Genomic DNA, 26,571 nt, shown 5'->3' with positions numbered 1-26,571 from the left:
CTAACATTTCCCCATTTCCCCCACCTCACAGATCCTGACCACTACCATCCTACTCTATATTTCTTCATATATATAGTTTGAGTCAATTGATATATGATCATTTTTAGAAACTCCACCTGTCCTGTTTTAAAGCTTTACATTAACTGAAATTTCATATTCTACTGATCCCAGTCCCTGCTGGCCAGCGAAGCCGTCCATGCTATTGAGAGGACGAGTGCAGGTGCCAGATACACATATGGCAGTGGCTCAGAAAGCTTATGTAAGTATTTCTTCTTAAGATCTTAGAAAACTGTGAGGCACTTAAAAAGTCTGTGTGTTTGATTTTTCTGTGTAGATTTAATTTTTCTAAATGGAATCTTTAAACAAGGTCACATGGAAAACAATTGGATTATAATTACAAATGGAAGCATAATAGCTATGATAGCACTGAAAAAACTATATTAATAAGTGAATATTTAAAAAAGAAGCCAAAATGATGTTTAGAAAATATGCTCATTGCTATAGAATAGGGATTATAGAATTGGCATCATACTAGTTGAGTGGAGTAGAAAAGGTCATAAAGGGTGACAAGAATATGTAAGATGTCCAGGGCCACCACGTAAGGTTGTGCAGGGTGAACACTATACACATCTAGTGTATGACCATTACAGTAGTTGCTTTTTAGTGACAGCCTGTGCCCAAGAGTATAGCACATAGAACACTATAGTTGAATTTTTTTTATTTCAATCACGGTGATGAGAATATGTATGTGGCAAACTCTTAACAAATATTTTAAATATTTATTGAGGGACTCCTTTGTACACACAGTGGGATAACACACAATGATTTTACTCTTTTGAAGCTGGAGGGGGAGATGGGAGAAGAGGAACAGAAAATAAACATGTAACCAGGTATTGGCAAATGATGACCCGCAGGTCATATCCAGACCACTGTTTGTTTTTGTATAGCCCAAGAGCTAAGAATGGTTTTCCAGGTTTTTTAAATGGTTGGAAAAAAAAAAAAAAAAGATTTGGTGACCTTTTAAAATGATATGAAATTCAAATTTCAGTATCCCCAAATCAATTTTTTTAACATATCCATATCATTCGTTTGTCTATGATCTATGACGGTTTCATGACAGTAGAGTTGAGTAGTTGTGACATAGATTATATGACCCACAATGCCTAAAATATTTACTATCTGGTCCTTTACAGAAAATGTTTTTCATTGTTGATGTAAACAAACAGTAAAATATAGTATAATTTCATTGATAAGTAAAGACAATAAAATAGGCTTATGGATTTGAGAATGACTGCAGAAGAGGGAGGCTACTTAGCTAAAGTGTCCTGGGAAGGTCTCTCTGTAGATGACATTTCTGGGAGACCTACCCGGTAAGCGGCTACCAAACAAAGGTGTGGGGGAAAACCAGGGAGAGGCAATAGCAGGTGAAAAGGCCTTGAGACAATATATCAAAGTCCCCGAGTTTCTTTTAACAAGTATGATCTACAGGGTTATAAAAACACATTCATATTAATAATCACATTTATATTATTTTCAATAAATTGCTTAAGGACTAGATGGCCTATTAGTAGAAAGTCCAGAACTGGAAATTTCCTCTTCCTCCTCAAAAACCTCAAATTGTCTCAGGAAAAAACAGGCCAGATTGGTCCACATGGTATTTCTTTCTCTTGGTGTCACTAGTCCATTGCTGCCTTTGCTGACTAACGTCCCTGCTCTTTCACAGAAAAACCCCACAACTTCCTTTCACAATTCAGAGCTTTCTTGATTCCTATCCTCTTCTTCCCCAAAGAATGACCACAGTGCCTCAGGGCTAGAGGAACTTATAGAGCAAACTTCCTGTTATGATGAAATCAGTCCATCTCCACACATTCATTCATTCAGGACACATCTATGTGTATGTGTATATAAGCATAGAAAAATGGTTAGAAGAATAAATTGCAAATATTGATAATGGTTGTCAGAAATATTTGCTGAATGAATAACTTAACTAATCCACTGGTGGTGAATATTTTTCAGTATTAAAACAATGTTTCAGTAAACACCTTTGTATTAATTCAAGTATAATTATTAGAAAGAAGCAAAAGTGATCACTTTGCATATTATATAGTTGCCTACATGGTAAACAGTAGAAAATTAACCAAAAATATTTAGTAACAATTAAAAAGTTGAGTAAGGTGGATTCATTGTTAAATGTATATATGCATGTACACACACAAATCCATATAATCTATAATTTTTAAAACCTGGAAAATTTTACTGGTGTGCATAAAATAAGACAAACAAAAGGAGAAATCTGCCATGTTTTTGAATGGGACAGAAATATAAAAATGGGTCAGTTTAAAAATCCCAATGAACACTTAAATGATTTTGAACTGCATTTGAAAGAATAAATTTAGTAGAACTTGTAGAATTCTTTAAAATAAGACTAATAAAAGAGAATTTGCCCCAACCCAGTATTAAAATACATTAGAAACCCCAAATAGATAAGGAGATGTAGTATCTCATAAAGAAGGCATTTCTAACCAGTTAAGAATGTTAGATTAGTCAATTAACAAATTTGGGAAACCTGATGACACTTAGACAACATCGGATTACTAGCATGTTTTTCTCCAAAATAAATTCCAGAAGATAAAATATTTTTAGATAAAAACCCTGTCATAAATCAACTTGAAAGCTAAATAACCAAAGAAGCAGAAAAAATTCTCCCCATATTACACAGGGCTAACAACACTAATGTTGCTTTTATAAACAATCTATAAATTGAACCAAATAGAAATATGAGTAAGATAATTGATAAAAAATATATAAACATGGACAATAAATGTACCAAACAAAACATTCAATCACCAGTAATGAAAGAAACATAAAGCAAGACCATTTGATATTATTTTTTCACCCATACAATTGCCAGAAATGCAAAATTCCATGGATAATGTGGGAGGGAGAAGTGGGCATATTCGTACCTTGCTAGTGGAGGTATAAATTGGTGAATTATTATGAAGGCTATTTGGCAACATGCAGAATAATTGTAAAAAGTATATACCCCTATGCTAGCAATCTACTTTTAGGAAATAATATTCTAAAGGATCAAATAAACAATTATGTATAAACACAGATGTTCATTGTAAAGTTGTGTTTCTTAGATAAAAAAAATTTAAAAGACTCCAAATAAACATTTAAATTAATTTGCATCCAGCTTTACAGTGCAATGCTATGAGTTAGTTAAAAATGATTTTATTTGAACTCATCAATACCTAAAGCTGGTCATGACAGATACTTTGTTTGGAAATGTTACAAAACAGAATGTATAGAATGATCTTATTTATGTAGGAAAAAGGTTAACTTAGAAAATTTTAAAAATTAAGTTAAAGATTAAGTTAAAATTTTTTTGCTTAAAGCCTGCACTGAAAAATAAAAGCACTAAAATGTTAATGGTGAGTATCACTTCTTGGTAAAGTTATGGGTAATTTTTATTTTCTTCCTTAACTTGTTTTCCATCAATCTCCATTTTCTACCAAAAATATATATTACTGCATAATCAGAAAAATGCAAAGCAATTTTCATTTTTAGGGGAAAAAACATTGTTAACTTGAAACACCTACATTTCAAAAAGTAATTTGTTTTTTCTTCTTGTAGACCTAGCTCCTGGAGGTTCGGATGACTGGATCTATGACTTGGGCGTCAAATATTCCTTTACAATTGAACTTCGAGATAAAGGCAAATATGGATTCTTGCTGCCAAAGCGTTTCATCAAACCCACTTGCAGAGAAGCTCTTGCCGCTGTTTCTAAAATAGCTTGGCATGTCATCGGGAACATTTAATGCTCTTGATTTTTTCACTCTGCTCCCACAATTTAATTTACTGATTCCAAAACTAAATCATTGTACTGATTTCTTTTTTAAGTTTTATCAATAGTTTTAATTAAGGGTTTCCCTATTCCTTGGTTTTGTCAAAGAATAAAATAAATGTAATAAATAAATTCATATTATTTCCCCCTTTTTTAACTTGTAAGAAGATGGATACTGGTTTTTCTTTCTTTGATTCATGACATTCAACTAACCATCTCAAGCAATTTTAATAACTAGTTTAATGCAAATCATTGGACCCTAAACAACAAAAAGAAAAATTGTCAGAAGTACATTAAAATTTTTTGCTGCACACTATTTACAATAGCTAAGATCTGGAAACAGCCCAAGTGTCCATCAGTAGACGAATGGATAAAAAAGCTGTGGTATATATACACAATGGAGTACTACGCAGCTGTAAGAAAGAAAGATCTCTTATCCTTTGAGACTACATGGAGGGATCTGGAAAGTATTATCCTAAGCAAAACAAGCCAAACAGAGAAATACAAATATCATATGATCTCACTTATTTGTGGAATATATTGAACATAACAGTCTGAGGAATGGGGTGGTCCTAGTGTTATAACCCAGGAGATGGACCACACTCAGACTCAATTCTTCAGTTTTGGGGATGCTTTATTAAGCTAAAGCCTGCATGCAGGGTCTGCCGTCCACAAACGCAGCCGAGGGCAGCAGCCCCGTGAAGCTAAAATGGCTGTGTTTTATAGGGGGCTCCAGACGCACATTGCAAGCAAGCAAGGATGCACAGAAGCGGATATCAGCGGTTAGCTGGCCTTGCAGAAGCCGCCTTGGCATGTCCTGTTTGGCAGTTACGCCCTGCAGATGTTTGCTCTAGGCTGGAGATGTTCTCAAGATGTCCTTGTAAGATTGCTAGAAGGGGGAGGAGGTTCCACCTGGGGACAAGTGGAAAATTTTCTCTGGCCCTTGGTTTGGCTGTAAAGGCCTCTGGGGGTCTTGGGGCACTCAGACTCTAACCCTAACACTAGTGGCGTGGAAGTGGGGTACACACTGACAATCCTCAGAAGAGGGGTTGGTGGGGAGAGATATACCACAGAATTTATATGCATGTACATGAACAATGGACATGGACAACAAAGCTGGGGACAGGGCAGGGAGGAAGGGGGAGGGGGATTCAGTGGGGGAGAAAGGAGAAACATCTGTAACAAAAATAAATTAATAAAAAATATATATAAAAATTTTTTTGCTGCAAATTTTCAACGGATGTCTGCTTGTGCCTTTAAAAACTCAACCGTGCGATCCCTTTGTTCCACAAGAATAGACAATGACCCAGAAAGTGGAGGGATGTCAATAACAGGACAAACACCTTCGGTTGCTCCAGCTCAGTGTTCATTAAACTTTGTAGAGCGAATGAATGTATTTACTTTCCACAACAAATGTGGCATCTACCGCGTTTACAACAGCCGCTTATGACAAAAAACATATGTAATAAAAGAGCGAAACTCTTCTTCTTAAAGTCAGTTTTGATTGGGAACGTAAGAAGCTCCAGGATCCGGGTTTCCTCTCCAGGGATTGTTCACAAAGGGCTAATTTCCACTGCGCCCGGGCGGGGAGTGGGAGGAGCCGTGTCCACGAAGGGGCGGTGCCTGCGTGCTGACGACTAATTTGGCAGCCGGAAGCTGCCCGGGTTTATAGAGGAACAAGGCAAACCCTCGACTTCCGGCGGCATTGTGAGGCGATCCTTCTCGGGGCTGAAGGTGTTCTCGTTCCCTTATCTTACGCCCCAGCCTCTGGTCGTTGTTTCTCTCTCTGCGTCTCAGTCCCGTTTGATCCTGGCCAAGCGGCTGGCGAGTTCCGCTTCTCAGCCGCCCCCGAGATCCCTCGCTAGCCGAGGGCCTGTTCCCGGGAGCCGCGCGCGCACCTCCTTCTCCTTGTCGTCGTCCTCCCGGGGCCAGGCGCGGGGACAGAGTCGCATCCCCCGCTCCCCGGAGCGGTGGCGGCGGTGACGCCTCCGGACTGTGCTTGCGAAGGGAGCTCGGGGAGGAGGTAAGCTTGAATTGTGAGAATTGGTGCGGGTTTCGGCGGGGAGGCATTGGACTAATCCTGGATGGGAAGGCCCAGAGTTGGCTTCCTTCCCCGCCTGGGACACGCCGGGATTTTTAGCCCTTTGAGCATCCCTCTTTTAACTGCAATAGTTCCCTGTGCTCAGGCCTCGTTTCTCACCCTCATTCTGATTTTGGCGAGTTTGTCTATGCGCACAGGTGGATTCGGATGAAAGGCCGAATCATTACCATTTGAGGTGGGCTTGGGAACCTTTGCGTGTTATTCGCATTTGAATGCGGTGAAAAGCTGCAGGGATGTGGTTTGAGATTTAGGAGCTCGTCTTTTACGCATTCCTGCCCTATTAGGGAAAAGTATCTTACTTTTCGTTGTATTTGGTCTTTCTTATTTTCCGGCAGTGGTAACTTAACGACTTAGGCACTCGGAGTTGAGGAGTGCAACTTGATCATCTTCACATTCCCTAGGTAGGTAGTTTTCGCAACTATATGGCAGACACCGGGAATGTGTAATGAAAGAGGTCTGATGTTTGGCATTATTTGATGTTAGGCAAAATAATGTATGTGGCTGCAAAATTACTCGGAGTTGAAACTGCTTCAATGATATTGGTAAGACTGTGTCAAGCTCTGGTTATTCTGCGAGGTTTTCAGATAATTTGAACTCTTTTGAAAATAATGGGCATATGCACTTCTTCAGGTTTTGGGTTTTGTAAAGAAATAGTAAGATTGAAAAAGCTCTTCACAGCTCAAGTTTTCAAAGTTCACGATACTGCTAGAATCCAAATATGTTTGTGCAGTACAGTCTACACATAATTAGCAGAGTTTTGTAATATTTGAAATTACTGTCTTTAGTACCTAAGCGAAAATAATTTTGAGAGTTTGGTGAACATAATCTGTAGTTTTTCCAAATAATTTCCAATTTCTTAATGAAATATTTAGATTGTAACATGACAATTTCAACAAGAGACTGAGAATGTTGCACGTATGTTGCAATTTGTGTCTATAAAAACAGTTGCAGGATGAAACTAAGACTGTGGATCTGGTAGAGTCCAGTTTAATCAAATACATGCCTTTTAAATTACTGGTGGTTTGAAATGAACATTGCTTGCATATTTTAAGATATGAAAATTCATCCAATATCCATATCTGTAAACCAACAGGTGGATGCTGTTGTAACTTATGTACAAGTTATCAGTGGCATTTACAAATAGAAAGCCAAGTTGTTTAACTTACATATATTTGAAGAATTGGTTTTCTCTGCATTAGTTTTCCCATCTCCCCCAAACCCCACTCTCCTTGTCATATAGAGAGAACTGTTTCAACAGATACTTAGTAACAGGTGAAATGTTAACTGGTTGATAATGTTAAATGTTGATATATAGTGTCTCTTTTTTTATTTCTTTTTTTTTTTTTTTTTGGTAGTTTGTATGTTGCAATTCTGTGTATTTCTCTTTATAGTCTTAAAAAAATTTTTTTTTTCTGCATAGTGTGACAGTATTGCCTTGTTCATACTTGTGTAGTCAGGTTAGTTCTGTCAGTTCTGTTCATAATCCAGTTTGGAATTATTTTAATCTATCTATATATAAGCAATCTGCAAGATTGTTTTAGAAAGTTCTTTTTAAAAGATTTTCCCAGACTATGCAGCAAATAAATCTAACTTTTTCCTTTCAAAAATATGAAATACAAATATGAAGAGACCTCATTTTTAACACAACCCTTTTTATTTTAGAACTGCAGTGGATAGGCATTCTACTACCTGTTAGCACATTTATGTAGTTTTAATTGCTTAATTATTTGACAATTTACTAATATTATGCTGCTGCTCATCAGATCATGCTTTCATTTTTGCTATCGGAAGATGAGAACTCAAAAGGATGTAGTTAAGGATTGACAAGATTTCAGTGATTAGGCCTCAGAAATAATTGTTTAAAAAGAGACCACTGGCCTGGCCGGTGTTGCTCAGTGGTTGAGCATTGACCCATGTACCAAGAGGTCGCGAGTTCGATTCCCAGTCAGGGCATATGCCCAGGTTGTGGGCCTGATCTCCAGTGGGGGGCATGCAGGAGGCAGCCAGTTGATGTTCTCTCTCATAAATGTTTCTTTCTCCTCCTCTCTCTCTCTATCTAAAAATCAATAAAGGGGGGGAAAAAGAGACCACTGTATTGTTTTTTCTTTCTCAGTCAAATTTATAGTATGAATTACAAACATTGTTATATTTGTAAGTTTTTTGAGGGGGCAACAGTTCCCATTTATTAAGACCTTTTGTTGTGTCTTTTTTTTTTTTTATCCTCACTCAAAGACATTTCTCCATTTTTGTTCAGGTAGAGTGGGAGGGAGAGAGTGGAACAGAGAGAGAGAGAGAAACATCGAGTGAAAGGGACACATCAAATGGCTGCTGCCCACACGACCAACCAGGGCCGGGACAAACTGCGCCCTTATTGGGAACCGAACCTGGGTCCCTCGGGACCACAGGTCGACGTTCTAACTGCTGAGCCAAACTGGCCAGGGCCTGTTGTGTCTTAATAATTCAAAGTTTGTCCCTTATTTTTCTTTTTCAATTGAAAAAATATATAACTTCTGATCCTATTAACTCTGAAAATGGAGAAGAGAAATAGGAAAATAACTCATTAGACTTTCACCAGTGTCACTCTCTGGCTTTGATAATGCTGGTGTTTGGGAAAGACACAATGTGGTGTGATGCTAACTTAAAACCAAAGAAAAATGGAAAACAAAATTGGAGAAAAAAAACCTTCAAAACTCTGAGCTAGGGAAGATTTTAATATTTGCGTTTTTATTTTATTTTAATGTTTCTAAGTTTTCTCATATACTCTGAAGCATTTACTCCTCATTGAAGCCTGTTTAGATATTACTTGAAAAAGTACTCCCTGCCTCCTGTCAGATTTGCATTTTATTGTGTTGTAGTATTTATCTTACTTTGTGGGCTCAAATTTTTAGATTGAAAATTCTAATTAAGTCACATTAGTTGGTAACATGGTTTTAAATTAATTAATTACTATACTATATATGAGTAAATGCTTTTCTGGTGTATTTTAGATTATGTGTATGTATTTAGACAAATAGAATATAAAGGATTATATTTTGTATTCTTTGCAAGCATAAAGCATTTATCTATGCAAAATCATGAATGTTTCAGTAATAATATTTAGATAACTTGTTATTGTTAACTACTGATGGAAGTTCCTAGATACATAGATAATCAGTAGAATTACTCTTTCTTTCAATTAGAAAACTTCAGTTCCTACTTTTTCCCTTTTGCTTCAGACCTTTCTTTCTTTTTTATTTTTAAGTCTGGGACCTTCCTGTAACCTAGACCTGATACTCAAACTCATTATCATTTTAGGGCAAGATCTTATACTGCGTGGACTCTCTGAGAAAAGAGGAGAATACATCTTTACTACATTGCTGTTATTCCTGAAGTTGGTAGACTCAACAGTAGCTAGAAGTAAAATTTCTGGGATAAGCGCTATGTAGGTGAATCTTAAGTAGTTCCATATGTCACCTGTAAAAGCAACTTTGCCTCTGTGTGAAGGAACCATTTTAGTGGCAAGAATACAAGGAAAGGGGCCATATTGCCTCACTTGATTGTCTTTGACATAGCAGTCCAAACCCTTTGAAATCTTCAAGGCTTATGTTAGGGATCTCCAATTGGTGAGACTACTTTCTAGCAGTATGTCAGGGGAGGAGAAGAGTGCTGATCCAAGCAACAGATTACAGAACAGGAAGAGTTAATACCTGGATTACTCAGAAAAATAAGAAAGGAGATTATAGATTACCAGTGTTTCCAGTACAATAATAAACAAGAAAGGAGATTATAGATAACCAGTGTTTCAAGTACATATAATAATGAATAGCATGTTGCTCCAACTGTGGAAAACACTACCATTACCTCTTGAGGAGGGTGTATTGGGAATGAGGGCATGTTTGGACTAGGAATTTGAGGACAGAACCAACCATTTCAATTGATAGTGGGGAGCAAAAAAATGTAAGGTTAGGGTTAGTTTTCTTTGAGGCAATGTGGTGGGATGGTGTGCCTCTTTTCCAAGTTTCAGATAACTAGTATAGCTAATAAGGAACTTTTAAAATGCATTTTATTTTAAGTTTATTAACAAATGTTTTTAAAACTACTGAGTGAACATTACACTGTAATCTATGTAATATGTATAGTAACATAATGAAACTTAAAAAAATTTTTTTTTCTGATTTTCCCTATATATTTTGTGATATATTTACTTATCAAATTCTGTCCACTTTCAATTGTAAAATAGTGATTTTATCAGTTAATCAAAGCTCTACATTTTCTTTTTTGTTTATCCTCACCCGAGGACATTTTTCCATTTTTTGTTCAGATAGACTGGGAGGGAGAGAGAGAGAAACATCGATGTGAAAGGGACACATCGAGTGGCTGCCTCCCACACAATCCAACCAGGGCTGGGAACAACTTGCAACCAAGGTATGTGCCCTTAGCGGGAACCAAACCCGGGTCTCTCTGGACCGCAGGGTGACGCTGTAACTGCTGAACCAACTGGCAAGGGCTCACAGCTTTACATTTTCTACATTGTTCTCATCTCCACCCATATTGACTTTTAGTTGTTTACGTTCAATCAAATAGACGTGAATTTTACCAGCTTTTCTTCTGTAAATTCACATTTGGGCTGCAAATGAGCCCAAGAAAAGTTAAATCAAAGGTTGTCTTATAATACTAACACCATTATGGAGGGTTCACTGTATCTTACTTGGAGAACAGTTGATATTTTATGTTGCAGCGAATTCTTGTTCATTTATGTGACACTACACTAATTTTTTAAAATTTGTAATTTAAAGTTATTTTCTAACTTTGAATTACTAAAGATTAATTGCCATTAATCTATTAAAATAATTATTATATTTTATATTAAAGCTATTAAAATAATTATTATATTTTATATTATATTTCAAATTTAAAACTACTATATTATTTCATATTTTCCTTTTGGTTCATTTGTCAAACATCATCCTTATTCTTGGGATCCTTTTAAAATGTGACCTGAAATGAAGTATTTAACTGAACCAAATGTGGTTAACTTTTTGTTGTTGTTGTTAGTCTTGATTTGGTACTACCATGATTGAATTTTCTTTCAAGTGATATGCTTTTACTTTACAACACATTAAAAGAACATTTTTGAACTTTATAGGACCAGTTCTGTGCCAAATAGAACTTTTATTTGTTTAGTGGCCATTGTTCATTCTAGTAACTAATTTTGACTAATAAGATTTCAACTAATATTTAGGTGTTATAAAGTGTAACACTTTTTTTCTTAGGCAGTTGCTGCAGTATAATCTTTAGCTTACCTTTGATCTAGAATTTAATATTGTTTTCTAAACGTATGTCTTACAACTTTTTTTTAATAATATCTTTTTTTTTTTTTAATTGATTTGAGAGAGAGAGGGGAAGGAAGAGGGAGAAAGATAGAAACATGGATAAGAGAGAACATTGAATGGCCCCCTCCTGCACGCCCCCCTACTGGGGATCAGGCCCACAACATAGGCGTGTGCCCTGACTGGGAATTGACTTCTTGGTACATAGGTCAATGCTCAACCACTGAGCAACACTGGCCGGGCTATCATACAACTTTTTGATATTTTCATTTCCAGTGGAATTACCTAATTACATAGTTGGATAGTAATCTATTATGGTTTCAAGTTTTAATTTTTTTTAATTTTGTAAAATATATTTATGATTTGTCTTGTTACTAGCAATGGTGGAATAGCTGGATTATTACTTTTAGCACCTTTGACTTTTGTCAATGTAGCATAGTGTATAGAAAACACCTTCACGTTTTTTAGTTCTATAGCCTGTTCTGTTTTGAAAGAAAGTCATCTTTTCAACATTGAGGGAGATTTTTTGTATTATTGGAAAATAAATATTCTTAATTACTGTATTCTTGACTACTGTAAGGCAAAATATTTAAATATTCATTTTTCTCCCAATTTTATTTTTAGAGCATAACTAATGTCATTTAAATTGTATAAAACATAACTTCCATTATCAATAAAATTCTCACTTGATTTTATTTTCCCATTTTTTGACATAACTTTCTTTTTCAGTTAACCAAGAGATGGAAAATGATAGTACAATTTTTCCTTAAAAGATAGTTATTAAATATTGAAACAACCTGAATAAGGAATTTAGAAACTAATTATTTGATGGTGTGTTTTTTGAGGTTGAATGTACTATGAAAACTTATCTGTGTAATTAGAATCGTATTCATTCACTTGTAGAAGAGGTAAAATTACAGCCAACAGATTTCAAAGTTTTAAATTGACTAATAAATTGTGTCTTAGAAGATAAGTTCTGCTTACCTCTGTTTACTTGTGAGCACTCCTATTCTTTTATGTCCTTTTTTTAAAATTTTTTTATTATTTTACAATTATCTACAGTTTTATCTACTTGCAAGTTATGGGCTCAGTTATTTCAAATTGAAGAATTTTACATTTCTCTCTCTCTTTTGTTAAAGTAGTACAAAATGTCAAAAATTAGAAGGAAAGTCACAGTGGAAAATACAAAGACCATATCTGAAAGCACATCCCGAAGACCCAGTGTATTTGAGAGGCTGGGACCCAGCACTGGCAGTACAGCAGAGGTGAGTTGTCACTAGTACAATCACAGGGGTTCTTTTGCATTTCTGTTCTTGAAATACTGATTCATATCAAAAGATGAACCGTTTGTTGCAAGAATGTTGGTTCAGTAAATTTTTTTAAATGTGTTTCATTGAAAGAATTGAAAAGGGTGATAGGGTTTGTGGGTTTTCTTTCTTTTTCTCTGATGTTTTTTTTACTTGGGGAGTAATGTATATCTCTGGTAGCTGGAATTTTGATAGCATTTGTTTTAATTTTGTTCCACTAGCATCTTTGGTCCAGAAATAAATATGAAATTTTTACATAGTGATATTTATTTCTTAGACACAGTGCCGTAACTGGCTGAAGACTGGCAACTGCCTCTATGGAAACACATGTAGATTCGTACATGGCCTTTCACCCCGTGGTAAAGGTTATAGCAGCAATTACAGAAGGTAAATTGAGAACTTTGACTTCTTCATATACAGTTAGAAGATGGCTTTTATAGTTTATTTAGTACAAAAATGTGAAATAAAACTATATATTTGGTCAGATTTTCTATTTTGGTGATAGTCTTACTGATATGTAGTCAAAGATCGATAACATCTTTTTAGTTATTAAATCTAAGATTAATAAAATATTTGCTTTAAAATTAACTTATTCAATATTTACTTTTTTTATTTTATTTTTTAAATCTTTATTGTAGAATGTATTACAGATGTTCCTCACTTTTCCCCCATTGACCCCCTCCTCCCCACTCCCGCCCCCCTTCCGCCTGTTCCCACACTATTGTCTGTGTCCATTGGTTATGCATATAAGTTCTTTGGTTTATTTCTTCCCACACCCCAACCCCTTTCTTTTTGAGGTTTGTCAGTTTAGCAATGAATTTGTACTTCTTAATCTCTTCACCTTTTTCACCCATTCCTCCAACCCCCCTCCCATCTGGCAACCAACAAAATGTTCTCTGTATCTATGAGAATGTTTCTGTTCTGCCTGTTCATTTTGTCTGTAGATTCCATTGTTGATAGATATGTATTCACTGCCATTTTGTTTGTTCATATATTTTATCTTTTTCTTCAAAAAGACCCTTCATCATTTCATATAATAACGGTTTGGTGTTGATGAACTCCATTAACTTTTTCTTGTCTGGGAAACTCTTTATATGGTCATCGACTCTAAATGACAGCTTTACAGGATAGAGTAATCTTGGTTATAGGTTCTTGCTTTTCATCACTCTGGGTTCTTCTTGCCACTCTCTTCTGGCCTGCAAAGTTTCTTTTGAGAAATCAGCTGACAGCCTTATGGGAACTCCCTTTAGGTAACTAGCGGCCTTTCTCTGGCTGCTTTTAAGATTCTCTCTTTGTGTTGAACCTTTTGCATTTTGATGATGATGTGTCTTGGTATGGGCCTCTTGGGGTTCATCTTCTTTGGGACTCTCTGTGCTTCCTGGACTTGTATGTCTGTGTCCTTCACCAAGTTAGAAAAGTTTTCTGCCATTATTGTTTCAAACAGATTTTCCATTTCTTGTTCTCGCTCTTCTCTTTCTGGCACCCCCAAGACGCAAATCTTGGCACGCTTGAAGTTGTCCGAGAGGCTCCTTACGCTATCCTCATATTTTTGGATTCTTTTTTCTTTTTGCTGTACTGATTGGGTGTTTTTTGCTTCCTTATATTCCAAATCGATACTTTGCTTCTTGGATTTACGTACTCTACTATTGAATCTGTAAATTATTCTTTATTTCAGTTAATGCTTCCTTCATTTCTGACTGTGCATCCATAATTTCTGATTGGTCCTTTTTTATGCTCTTGGGGCCCTCACTAAGTTCATTGAGCATCCTTGTAAGCAGTATTTTGAACTTAGCATCTGTTAGGTTGCTTATCTCCATTTCGCTTAGTTCTTTTCTTGGGGTTTTGTTCTGTTCTTTCATTTGCGACCTGTTTCTTTGTCTCCTCATTTTGGCTGCCTCCCTGTGTTTGTTTCAGTGTATTACTAAATGAGAGGTATGGGGCTAGCTGAGACCAAATGCTGCTTGTTTGAAAGAATTTAGGAAAACCTGAATCAGGATCCAAGACAGGCCAATCCTATGGTTAAGCAAGTGGCAACAGCTTGGGTGGGCCTGAAAGTTGGGTGGGGCAGGGCCTCAGGGAATTACCAGGGTGGGGCTACCAGTGTGAGCCAGGTTGCTGGAGTCCCAGATATGGCGGCTGGAGTCCCAGATATGGCGGCTATCTGCCGCCCCAGGCAAGGGCTCACCAAAGGAACAAAGGCCTCTGATAGCATGCCTGTCCAAGAGAAAGCCCCCTCTCCAGCCCTCGCTCCAGTGCCAAACTGCTCAGTTCTTCTCTGTATGTGGCACCCCTCAAGCTGCCTCCCCTCCAAGCTCAGAGGGAGTGAGTCCAATAAGTCCGTGTGCGGGCCCTTTAAGGAGCTGCCTGGGGCTCCAGCCGCCTCTGGCTCCCTGAGCCTCAGTTCCCGCTGTTTTTTCCAGCCAGAAGTTATGGGGATTTCTCTTCCTGGCACTGGAACCCTGAGCAGGGCATCTGGTGTGGGACGGGGACCCCTCAGTCCTCAGGGAGGACCCTGCCAGACGAGGTGTCCTCCTGATTTTTATCCACTACATGTGGGTGTGGGCCCAGGCCCCCCGCCCCCGCCCCTCCTACCTGTCTCCATGTGGCTGCTGCTTTAATTCCGTAGTTGTAGGATTTCCATTCAGCTCGATTTCAGGCGGTTTTGAATGATGGTTGTTCTGTAGTTTAGTTGTAACTTTGATGTGGTTGTGGGAGGATGTGATACCGGATTTACCTACGCAGCCATCTTGACCGGAAGTTCAATATTTACTTGTTTTGACAGATCTTTATTATAATATATGTGTGGTTTACTTCCTCCTCAATTATGTATTAAACTGCTGCTTAAGACAGAATTTTTTAAAAATTTAAATACGATATAATTTTAGCTTTTTAAGATGTTCTAAATTTAAATCTTAATGACAAAAGATAATCTAATGCAAATTCTAAAGGTTAAAATGCATTTGCCAAGTCCTTATCTCACAATGTATTAATGTAAATGAAAATAGGTATTTATTTATATGAAGATAAATGTACATATTTAGAACATCATGTTGCCTTTAATAAAGGCCAAACTAAATTATCTTTCCTAATAAGGACTTTTTATTTTCTTTTGGTTCCCTTATAATAATTTTTGTTGTGGTGTTTAAAGATGTAGCCTACATAAATATTGTCACAAAATGAGTTTAAACTTGATTGGTAAAGAAATTACGTCATTTTAAAATTGGGTGTGCTGAATGCTTTGACTACAGGAGTAGTATAAAAATGGAACCATTTGGAGATTTTTTTTTTTTTTTTTTGATTGGGTGAGTTTTTGTGTGTGTGTATAGATTTTGAAATTTAATAGATTTAAATTCAAATGTTCTGTTCACTTAAATATTGTATATTTTGGTTGTGATGCTGAATATTGTCATATTTGCATTTAGATTATCATTTGTCTATTAAAAAGAAATTAGTCTTCATAAGTTTAATTACCTGTATAAACACATACCTGGGAAACTATTTCAATAATTCTAATTTTTTATATTATTACTACATTTCTAATACATGCTTTAATTCATCTTTGAAATTTATTATTAACTGACTCACAATTTATATACAAGAGACAGTTTTGAGGAAAATGGCAAAAAAATTTGCCTAAAATGCAAAAAAATATATATATTATACTAGACTTAGAATAAAGGAATTTTTGTTACAATTTTGCTATTTTGTGTGTTTTTTCTTTTATCTGATAACTTCTCTTGTATTTTACCTTTTTTTTTAGGGAAGAAAAATAGTTCATAATGTGATTTAAAGATGGAAAGAAAGGCAGTGCATTTCAGATATGCTTGTTTAGTCAAAAGACATTTAAGTCAGTCGTGGCCGGTTTGGCTCAGCAGTTAGAGCGTTGGCCTGCGGTCCGGAGAGACCCGGGTTCAGTTCCCGCTAGGGGCTCGTACCTCGGTTGCAGTTTGTCCTGGCCCTGGTTGGTAGTGCGGGTGGCAGCCACTCGATGTGTCCCTTTCACGTTGATGTTTCTCTCTCTTTTCCTTCCTCTCTCTCTCCCTCCCACTCTATCTGAACATAAAGTGGGAAAATGTCCTCGGGTGAGGATAAAAAAAAAAAAAAGGCATTTAAGTCCTTTATTGAGTGTTCATTGTGTGTAGAATACTCTGTTAGGTGCTATTTAGGATAGAAACAAGTTTACAATAAATTCGTGTTATATACAGGAAACCAGGACACATAAAAATGTACATGTACATCATAATTGTAGTTTAAAGAATTTATGTTCTGGTTAGTAAGTAGTTCCATTTTTAAGTTCAGCTTTAACTGTTAAAACATTTAATATAGATCTATAAAATATACATGTAAATGTCAATGAGATCCTTTGAAGTGAATTACCTGAAATTATTTCTTCACTAACCATATGATTTGTATGAATCATTGATAAAGGTATTAATTTGATTCATCAGCTATTACTTGAAATAGATGTGAATATTTATGTGATTTGTATCTTAAAAATATTATATATAGTATTTTTTGATGGCTAAAGAGGGACATATTTTTTAACTTATTGTCCTCTTTTAAAGGTATTCTAGGAATATTCTTTAAAGGCAGTATGTTTTCTATCTGTTTTGTTTTTCTTACTTAGTATGTGAAATAATTTAACAGCCGTTTATCAAATTTCCAATTTAAACTATGAAGCCTTGCCAGTTTTGAACATAAATATGTATATTTTTCCTTAATTAAAAAAAATCCAGAGCAGAATATAAAATAAGTGTTATGGATCCTTTATTTTCATTATAAAATAATTTTAAACGTAAGAAAAATTATAAGAATAACACAAAAAACTCCTGTTTTACTTTGATTCTTAAGATGCATCAAATATTTTCTCAGTTGCTGACATATCCAACCACATACATGTGTATATGATAACACTGTTGCTTTTAGATTAATTTTTCAGTGTTGTGTTTTAAAAACTTTATCTTCCTACTTTTTTGTTTTTAAGTATAACTAAAAGAGGGTGGGGCAAAGTAGGTTTATGGTTAGGAGTACTCAAAATACAATTTATTCTTGTATTAGTATTTATTATTTATTGTATTTTTTCATATGACCAACTATAAACCTACTTTTGTCACTCCCTGTGTATTTATGTAATACTAATTAAGCTGTTAATTACTAATTGTTTTTTTCTCAGCTCATATATAGTTTCTTATTCATATTACCAGCATTTGCCACCCCATGGAATTTTAAAGTATAGTTTGAGGGAGAAAACTTTTAAGTGATCATATTTTGTATATGTTAATGTTAAGCTGAAACAAATTAATTATTTTTTTCTGAAATTTAGGAGCCAGGGACAGTTAGAAAAATTATATTGAGATGTGTGAGTTTACTTTTGCAAATAATGTTCTTTTGAAAAAATTTTTTAGAGATTTTAGAAATTTTTTAGAGATTTTAGAAATTTTAGAGAGAGAGGAAGTGAGAGGGGGAGAGAGAAACATCAATGAGAGAAAACATCAATTGGCCGCCTCCTGCATGCCCCCACCAGGGATCGGGCCCACAACCTGGGCACATGTCCTGATGGGAATTGAACCGGCGACCTCTTGGTGCATGGGTTGATGCTCAACCACTGAACCATACCATCTGGACGATTTTTGCAAATGTATTCATATAAAATGATATATAAATGTAGATTTTTGCTGTTTTTGTTTTTGTTTTGTTTTTGTTTTGAAAGGTCACCAGAAAGGCCTACAGGGGATCTTAGAGAAAGAATGAAGAACAAGCGCCAAGATGTGGACACTGAGTCCCAGAAACGGAATACAGAGGAATCATCCTCACCTGTTAGGGTAGGATTCAATTTCCCAAAGTAAAATTAAATTTCAGCAGTAACTTATCATATATGTTCCATTTTAAATATCCTGTGTGATAAGTATATGGTAAATTGTAACATTGCATTATAATGTTCTATGTAGATAATGTATTTAGGGGAGGAATATCCTCCAAACTCATAATTCTCTGACTGTTTCATTTCTTGGTAGTAGTTAAAATAAAGGGAATTCGTTGGTAGAGCTCAAGCTGAACTTCTTAGAGTTTCTTTACCTTGGTAGGCATCGTGAATATCTAAACATATTCTTAAGTTTTCAGAGTTTAGCCAGCCATCCTTCCTGCTTCTGAGAACAATTGACGTGGCTTAAAGTAGAACAATTTTAAACTGAAACAATGAAAACAAGGCATGGTGGTGACAGAAACTGAACTAGGAAACTTAGGTAAAGGAAAGCACATGTGATCACAAAATTTAATGATGGATTTCTTGGCAGTTAAGCCAAAAGAGAAACACAATTTATGATGTAGTTTATTGAATGAAAGGACACAGGTGTTTGTCAGGAATGGAAGTCGTAACAGATTTGAGATACAATTTACATGCTGTACAGTTCACCCATTTAAGGTATACACTTTGGTGATTTTTTGTATATTCATAGTCATGCAGCTAGCACCACAGTCAATTTTAGAACATTTTCATGACCTCCAAAAGAAAATCCATACCCTTTAGCAGTCATCCCCTTATCCCTGCTATTGACCTGAAGCTCTAGGCAACCACTATTCAACTTACTGTCACTGTAGATTTGCCTATTTCAGATATTTCATACAAATGCAGCCATACAGTTTATGTTTTTTGGTTTCTTTTTTTGTGACTAGCTTCTTTCACTTAGCACAGTGTTTTCAAAGTTCATGAAAGATTATAGGGTGTATTCATATATTATTCCTTGTTATTGCCAAATAAGAGTCCATTGTTTTGATATATCACCTTTTGTTTATTCATTCATCAGTTGAACATTTGGGTTGTCTCCTCTTTCTGACTGTTATAAAATAATACTGTTATGAACATTAATATACAAGTTTTTGTGTGGACGTATTTTTCATTTCTCTTGGGTTTACATCTAGCAGTAGAATTGCTGAGTCACGGTTTAACCTTTTTAACCTCTACATTTAACCTTTGGAGGAACTGCTCGAATGTTTTCCAAAGCAGCTGCACCATTTTGTTCTTGCTGGCAGTATATGAGATTTCCAATTCTCTATATCCTTGCCAACAGTTGTTATTATCTAACTTTTTTATTATAGCCATCTTAAGTGGGTGTGAAGTGGTAATCCCATTATAGCTTTGATTTGCATTTCCCTGATGGCTAAAATATTGTTGATCATCTTTTCATGTGCTTATTGGCCATTCTTGTTTGGAGAAATGTCTATTTAGATTCTTTACCCATTTTTAATTGGATTGTGTCTTATTAATTTATAAGAGTTCTTTATTTTGGATACAAGTTTCTTATATGATTTGTAAAAAATTCTTGCATTCTTTGGGTTATCTTTATGTTCTTGATGGTATTCTTTAAAGCACAAATATTTTTAATTTAAGGAAATCCAATTTACCTAAATGTTTGTTGTTTCTTGTGCTTTAGGTGGTGTGGTATTTAAGAAACCATTGTCTCAGGCAAAGATTAATGTAAAGGACAAACATCTCGAATTTACATTCTGAACAAATTACTTTAGGGATTATTTAACTCTACTTCATTCAGTTTCCTTATCTGTCAAGTGGAGGTGATAGCTATATCAGTGTGTTGCTGTGAAGAAAATAAATATAAGACAAGTAACGTGACGGACTATTCTATGACTTTAATAAATGGTATGAACTGATATTAGAATGGATCTTAGCCTTTTCTCTCTAATATAAATTGCATTTAGGCTCTTAATAGGAGATGAACATTTGCAGTGGAGATTTAGGTACTTAACGAGTATCTAGGTGTGTGTTGTTGATCATAAAGGTTTATATATTTAGCATATTAACCTAGTAGACAGCAAAATTGGCATTTTATTAGGAAGTTTAAAGCTGATTTTTGCTTTCCCTAGATGAGAAAGCCCTCAAAGGCACTGAGCTTCATTAACACCTAAGGGATAGAGTCACAAGATTCAAGAATAGTCAGGTTTTAGGGAATTTACTATCCAAACAACAACAACAAAAAGACTGTTAGTAAGCTATTGTACTAGGGTATTCATTATTTTGAGTGATAACAGTATAACAGCTGCTAATCATTTCTGTGATAATTTCTATTGCAATGCATGTGACTCTTAATTTTCATGTAATGGATTTCTATGGGAAAATTAGATTTCGTTTCGGTTGGGATAGCTATAACATAGATAACAGAGCGTAGTTAAATTGTGTGTGTAATTTTCCACACATTAAGTGTAATTTTACCACTTCTCTGCCACTGACCTCTAATCCAATGTGTCTGAGTTATGAGGATGATAACCCTGGATCTTATGGAGAAATAAATTCTATAATTCTATAGAATTATGTAATTCTATAGAATGTGATGGTATGTCAGAGAGAATTGAACAAATGGAGGGAATAAGTAACTTCTAGAGAACCAGAGAGCACTTGACAGAGGGAAAAAACATTTTGTACTGGGTATGAAGGATAAATGGGATGAAGGGAGGGAAGGGGTGAGTCCAGGAAGAAGAAAAAACCCAACACAATAACAATAAGAGTTTTTAAGGACTACTGTGTTTGAGAACCTACTTTATTTAAAGGACTGCTGTGAGGCTGTGTGCCCAGAGTATAGGAATTAGAGCATGTGGATGTCAGTTGCAGGTTGAAGAGGTTTATCTTGTTTACAAGTACACCTCCAGACCCTGGAACTCATAAGATCGTTTACTGAATAAATGAAAAGCAATCTGATAATGCAGCCAGTATTGATAACTCCTGGTGGTCTCAGGTCTATACTGTTTCTAGTGGGGCTATTAAACACTTGAAATTTAACTAATCTGAATTGTGATCTTGAATTTCAAAGACTTAGTATGAAGAAAGAAGAGATCTCTTACCCTTTGAGATGACATGGAGGGACCTGGAGAGTATTATGCTAATCGAAATAAGACAGACAGAGAAAGACAAGTACCACGTGATCTCACTTATTTGTGGAATATAATGAACAAAATAAGCTGTTGACCAAAAGAGATCCAGAATTATGGAAGTAGGGAACAGACTGAGAAACCTCAGAGGCATGGGAGGTTGGAATAAATAAACCAAAGAACTTATGGGCATATATGCACAACCAGTTGACTTGGACACTAGGTTAGGGAAGGCAGGAGGGAGGTGGAAGCAGGAAGGAAGGGTCAGTAGGGAAAAAGGGGGACATTTGTAATACTTTCAACCGTAAAAAAAAAAAAAAGTATGAAAAAAAGAAAGTCAAAATCTCATCAATAATTTTTTATGTTGATTATATGTCATATTGACAATATTTTTATATATTGGATTAAATAAAATATACTATCAAAATTTTGATTTTACCTATTTTTTTTTTCTTTCAAATGTGGTAAAGAGAAAATTTTCGAAGTGTGTATGTGATTTGCATTTTATTTACATTGGAAGAGTCTGGTCTAGGTGTTTGAACCAGACTTAAGACAATGGAAATTAATTTAACACAATCAGAGGCTTATTTGAGGTAGAGTCAATAAGATTTAATGACCAAAGAGCCATTAACTATGGAGAGAAGAGAGTTGGTTTGTGGTCCCTTTGTATACTAGGCTCATGTCATCAAAGACAACCAGTTTTTGGCACTATTTACAGTACTTGTACTGACACTAATATGCTATTTTGAAACGTTTATGGAATAATATATTACATTTTTATGGTACTAGGTGCTTTTAACCAGTCTCTAGAAGTTTTCAAATGCAGTAATTGAATTGTGTTTTCTTCTTCTGTATCAGAGACTTGTTATTTTATGTAATTTGAGCACATTGATTAGTTAGCTTTGAGAGCAAAATTAGATCCCTGATTAATAGAGTCAGATGGAGGAATATTCAGTATTCGGGGCATGCATGTGCTATAGGAGATCTCCCTCTCTTAGGAGAAGAAGCTTTGTTTGTGGCTACATTCAAGAAAAGGTTTAAATAATTCATCATTGTGAAAGGATGTCTAGTTTGGGATTTAAAGATTCAGTGTGAGCATTCCTTTGCAAGCCTAAATCTTAGCTCAGTGCAGCTGGGCAGTAGTCTTAAGTTTCTTTGTATGTGTTGATCTCTTTTTTTTTTAATTTTTAAAATTATGAAGTACATAAAATTTATCATTTTGAATGATATAGGTGTACAGTTCAGTGGCATTAATTACATTCTTATTGTTATGCAGACATTACCACCACCCATCTTCAATACTTTTCATGATCTTTGTTCTTAAAGTTTTTAGTCATTTTTGTTAATCTACTCTCTTGTGAAATCAAAACAAGTGGAATAATGTTTCAATTAACGTGTAATGTTTTAAAAATATTTTTTTCTTAACCTATCATTTTAATGACCTTATCTGGTTCCTATAAAAGTCATTTTCGGAGGTTTTTCTTTTGAGACTTCAGAATGATGTTCCCTTTCCCTTGCCCACCATTTTTCAAAGGGTAATTTTTCTCATTTACTTCTATTTCCTCCCCCACCTCAACATTATGACTTATCTTCGAATGAAGACTATTTATTTAGACTTGGTATTTATCCTCATCTTCTGATATAATTTCTTTCTTAAATGTTTGATAGAATTCATATGTGGACCCATCTGGAACTGGTATTTTTAGTTTTGAAAGGTTATTCATTATTGATTCAATATTTTTTAGTAATTAAAGGTCTTTTCAGATTGTCTTTATGTGTTAGTTTTGGCAGATTGTAACTTTCAAGGAATTAGTCTATTTCATCCAGGTCAGTGATTTACAACTTATTTCATCTAGGTCAGTGATTTACAACTTTTTTCATCTCACTAAAATTCTGTGGCAGGAACATCGATGTGAGAGACACATCGATTGGTTGCCTCCCACACCCCTCCAACTAGGACTGCATATCAAACCTGCATTCGAGGTATGTGCACTTGATCAGAAATCAAACCCACAACCCCTTGGTGCTTTGGCCGATGCTCTAACCACTTAGCAACACCACCCAGAACAAAAATAGGTGTAGTTTTGATTGATTTGCCAAAAAATAACAATAATAGTAGTAGTAATTACCTACCCTTTTTGCTCCAAAGTGACTTTTTAAAAAAATCATGTGCCTATTCTTGTATATAAGGATTTCTGGTACCAAGAATTAACCAATCAGTTGCAACCTTATTATGCAACAGGATAAGATGTAACTCTATATGACCTATACGTATATTTATGGTTCAAGACCGGGCATTCACACCGGATGGCTATTGTTGCGTTGGCTGTTTTCACTTTTTAATTTGACAGTCTAAGGGAAAAGAGGTCAATGCCCCTGACTAGTCAGGTATTGCATGTTTTAAAAATTCTTGTGGCATGCTGGTTGAAAAGCTATGATTTCTAGGTTATCAAATTTGTGGGCATAGTAATGTTCATAGTATTCTTTTATTCTTTTAAAATTCTTGGGATCTGTAGTGATGTCTTCTGTTTTGTTTTTAATATTGATAATTTATCTTTCTGTCCTTTTTTCTTAATTAGCCTGGATATAGGTGTATTGATTTTACTGATCTTTTTGAAGAACCAGCTTGGGCTTTATTGATTTTTCTCTGTTAATTTCCTGTTTTCCATTTCACTGATTTCTGCTCTAATTTTTATTATTTCTTTTGCTTGCTTTAGATTTAGTTTGCTCTTATTTTTCCAGTTTTCTAAGGCGGAAGCTTAAATTATTGATTTTAGATCTTCTGTTCTACTATATGTATTTAATGCTATAAATTTCTAAACACTGCTTCACTGCATTCCACACATTTTGATTTTTGTTTAGTTTTCACTTAGTATGAAATATTTAAATATTTCTCTTGAAGTTTCTTCTTTGACTCATATGTTAATTAAAAGTGTGTTGTTTAATCTCCATGCATTTTGGGATTTCCCAGCTGTCTTGTGTTACTAATTCTAGTTTAATTTCATTATGGTCTGAGAGGGGACAGTATATGAGTTCTGTTTTTTTTGTAAGTATTTTACGTTCCAGAATATGGTCTGTCTGTTTTTGTTTTTTTTACTTCTCATCCGAGGAGATGTGTATGTGTGTGTGTGTGTGTGTGTGTGTGTATGTATATATATATATATATATATATATAAAACTTTTAGAGAGAGAGGAAGGGGTGGGAAGGAGAGGGGGAAACATCGATGTGAGAAAGAAACATTGATTGGTTGTCTCCCATACATACCCTGACTGGGAATCTAACCCACAACCTTTGGTGTATAGAACAACCCTCCAACCAACTGAGCTACCTGGCCGGGTGTGGTCTATCTTGGTGAATGTTCCATGTGAGCTTGAGAAGAATGTGTATTCTGCTGTTGTTGGATGAAGTACTTTATAGATGTCTATTATATCCAGTAGATCATTGATTTTCATCCCATGTGCCACAAACATTTTTAAAACATGCAGTACCTAACTATTCAGTCAGGGACACTGACCTCTTTTCCTTTAGATTGTCAAATAAAAAAATGTCAAGATCTAACATAAAAATAGCTCTTGGGTATGAATGAATCAAAATTATATGTAATTCTTGGTCAGACTGGCAAAATATATATATTTTTTGGTGTGCCACAGTATTTTAGTAATTAGTTTATATGTGCCATGAGATGAAAAAGGTTGAAAAATACTGCAGTAAATTAATGGGGCTTTTGAGTTCAACTATGTTCTTGCTGATTTTCTGCCTGCTGGATCTGTCCATTTCTGATAGATGTGTTAATTTCTCCAATCATAGTACCATGTATTTCTCTTTGCAGAGTTATATTAGTTTTTACCTCATGTATTTTGACACCTCATGTAGTGTTTGACACTAATATAGTTATTCTGCCCTGGCCGGTGTGGCTTAGTTAGTTGGGTGTTATCCCATGTACCGAAAGGTTGCAGGTTCAATTCCTGTTCAAGACACATGCCCAGGTTGACAGCTTGATCCCCAGTAGGGGGCGTTCAGGGGATAGCCAATTGATGTTTCCCTCTCACATTGATGTTTTCTCTCTCCCTCTCCCTTTCTCTGTCTCTAAAAAATCAATAAAAATATTTTAAAATACGTATGTGTGTGTGTGTAGCTATTCCCACTCTTGTAATTAGTATTAGCATAGTACATCTTTATCTCTTTCCTTTAAATTTAAGTCTTTATATTTGAAGTTGGTATCTCATAGACAACATACAGTTGAGTCTTTTTTTTATCCACTCTGATAATCTCTGAGTGTTTTAAATAGATGCATTTAGTTCATAGGTGTTTAAAGTAATTATTGATGTAGTTCAGTGGTTCTCAACCTTCCTAATGCTGCGACCCTTTAATACAGTTCCTCATGTTGTGGTGACACCCAACCATAAAATTATTTTCATTGCTACTTCATAACTGTAATTTTGCTACTGTTATGAATTGCCATCGGGAATATGTGTTTTCCGATGGTCTTAGGCGACCCCTGTGAGTCGTTCGACCACCAAAGGGGTTGCAACCCACAGGTTGAGAACTGCTGATGTAGTTGAATTAATATCTATTACGTTTGTTACTGTTTTTGATTTGTTACCATTGTTCTTTGTTCTGATTTTGTGTCTTTCACTCTCTGTATGCCATTTATGGTTTTAATTGAGCATTTTGCATTATTTAATTTTTTCTCCTTAGCTTATTATGCTTGTTATTTTTACATTTTATTGTCCTAGAGTTTGCAATGTACATTTGCAACTCATTCAAGTCTACTTTCAAATAACACTAACATTTCCCAAGTAGTACACATACCTCATAATAAAATATCTCTAATACTTTGTATGGAATATTTTAAGTGGTCTTGGGATTTTCTGCTCTTTAAAGGTTTGGTAGAATTACCATGTGAAACCAGCTGAGTCTTGTACACCTTTATGAAGGAGTTCTTTAACTGCTTTTTCTTTTTTCAATAGAAATTGGTAAACTTTAGACTGAAGTTAATTTTGGGAAATAGTGTATTTTTAGAAAAATTAATTTATCTAGATTTTTAAACTTATTTGCTTAGAGTTGTGTGAAGAAATCTCATGTTTTACAATTTTCTTTGTTCTAATGGTTATTTTCACTGTCATATC

The 26,571-nt window shown here is 35.2% G+C and overlaps 2 protein-coding genes across 5 annotated transcripts in view; both read left to right on the top strand.

Annotated features, from left to right (window-relative positions):
* The window catches only part of CPB2 (carboxypeptidase B2), a 71,675-nt gene extending 67,854 nt beyond the window's left edge, over positions 1-3,821 (top strand). Inside the window, exons 10-11 of the mRNA XM_036250329.1 lie at positions 172-259; positions 3,637-3,821. Coding sequence (XP_036106222.1) covers positions 172-259; positions 3,637-3,821 — 273 coding nt within the window. The remainder of the gene's footprint in view (positions 1-171; positions 260-3,636) is intronic.
* Positions 3,822-5,546: 1,725 nt separating this feature from the next.
* The window catches only part of ZC3H13 (zinc finger CCCH-type containing 13), a 105,326-nt gene continuing 84,301 nt past the window's right edge, over positions 5,547-26,571 (top strand). For 2 of the 4 annotated variants that reach the window (XM_036249677.1, XM_036249680.1), the window contains exons 1-6: positions 5,547-5,870; positions 6,284-6,349; positions 9,243-9,369; positions 12,397-12,522; positions 12,842-12,951; positions 18,275-18,386. In XM_036249677.1, the coding sequence (XP_036105570.1) occupies positions 12,406-12,522; positions 12,842-12,951; positions 18,275-18,386 (339 nt within the window). In that variant the 5' untranslated portion in view covers positions 5,547-5,870; positions 6,284-6,349; positions 9,243-9,369; positions 12,397-12,405. The remainder of the gene's footprint in view (positions 5,871-6,283; positions 6,350-9,242; positions 9,370-12,396; positions 12,523-12,841; positions 12,952-18,274; positions 18,387-26,571) is intronic. The other 2 variants (XM_036249678.1, XM_036249679.1) reach the window with 2 other exon arrangements.

This window comes from Molossus molossus, unplaced genomic scaffold, assembly GCF_014108415.1.
Source record: "Molossus molossus isolate mMolMol1 unplaced genomic scaffold, mMolMol1.p scaffold_m16_p_9, whole genome shotgun sequence".
Taxonomy (NCBI): domain Eukaryota; kingdom Metazoa; phylum Chordata; class Mammalia; order Chiroptera; family Molossidae; genus Molossus; species Molossus molossus.
This window is presented reverse-complemented; position numbering and strand designations above follow the sequence as displayed.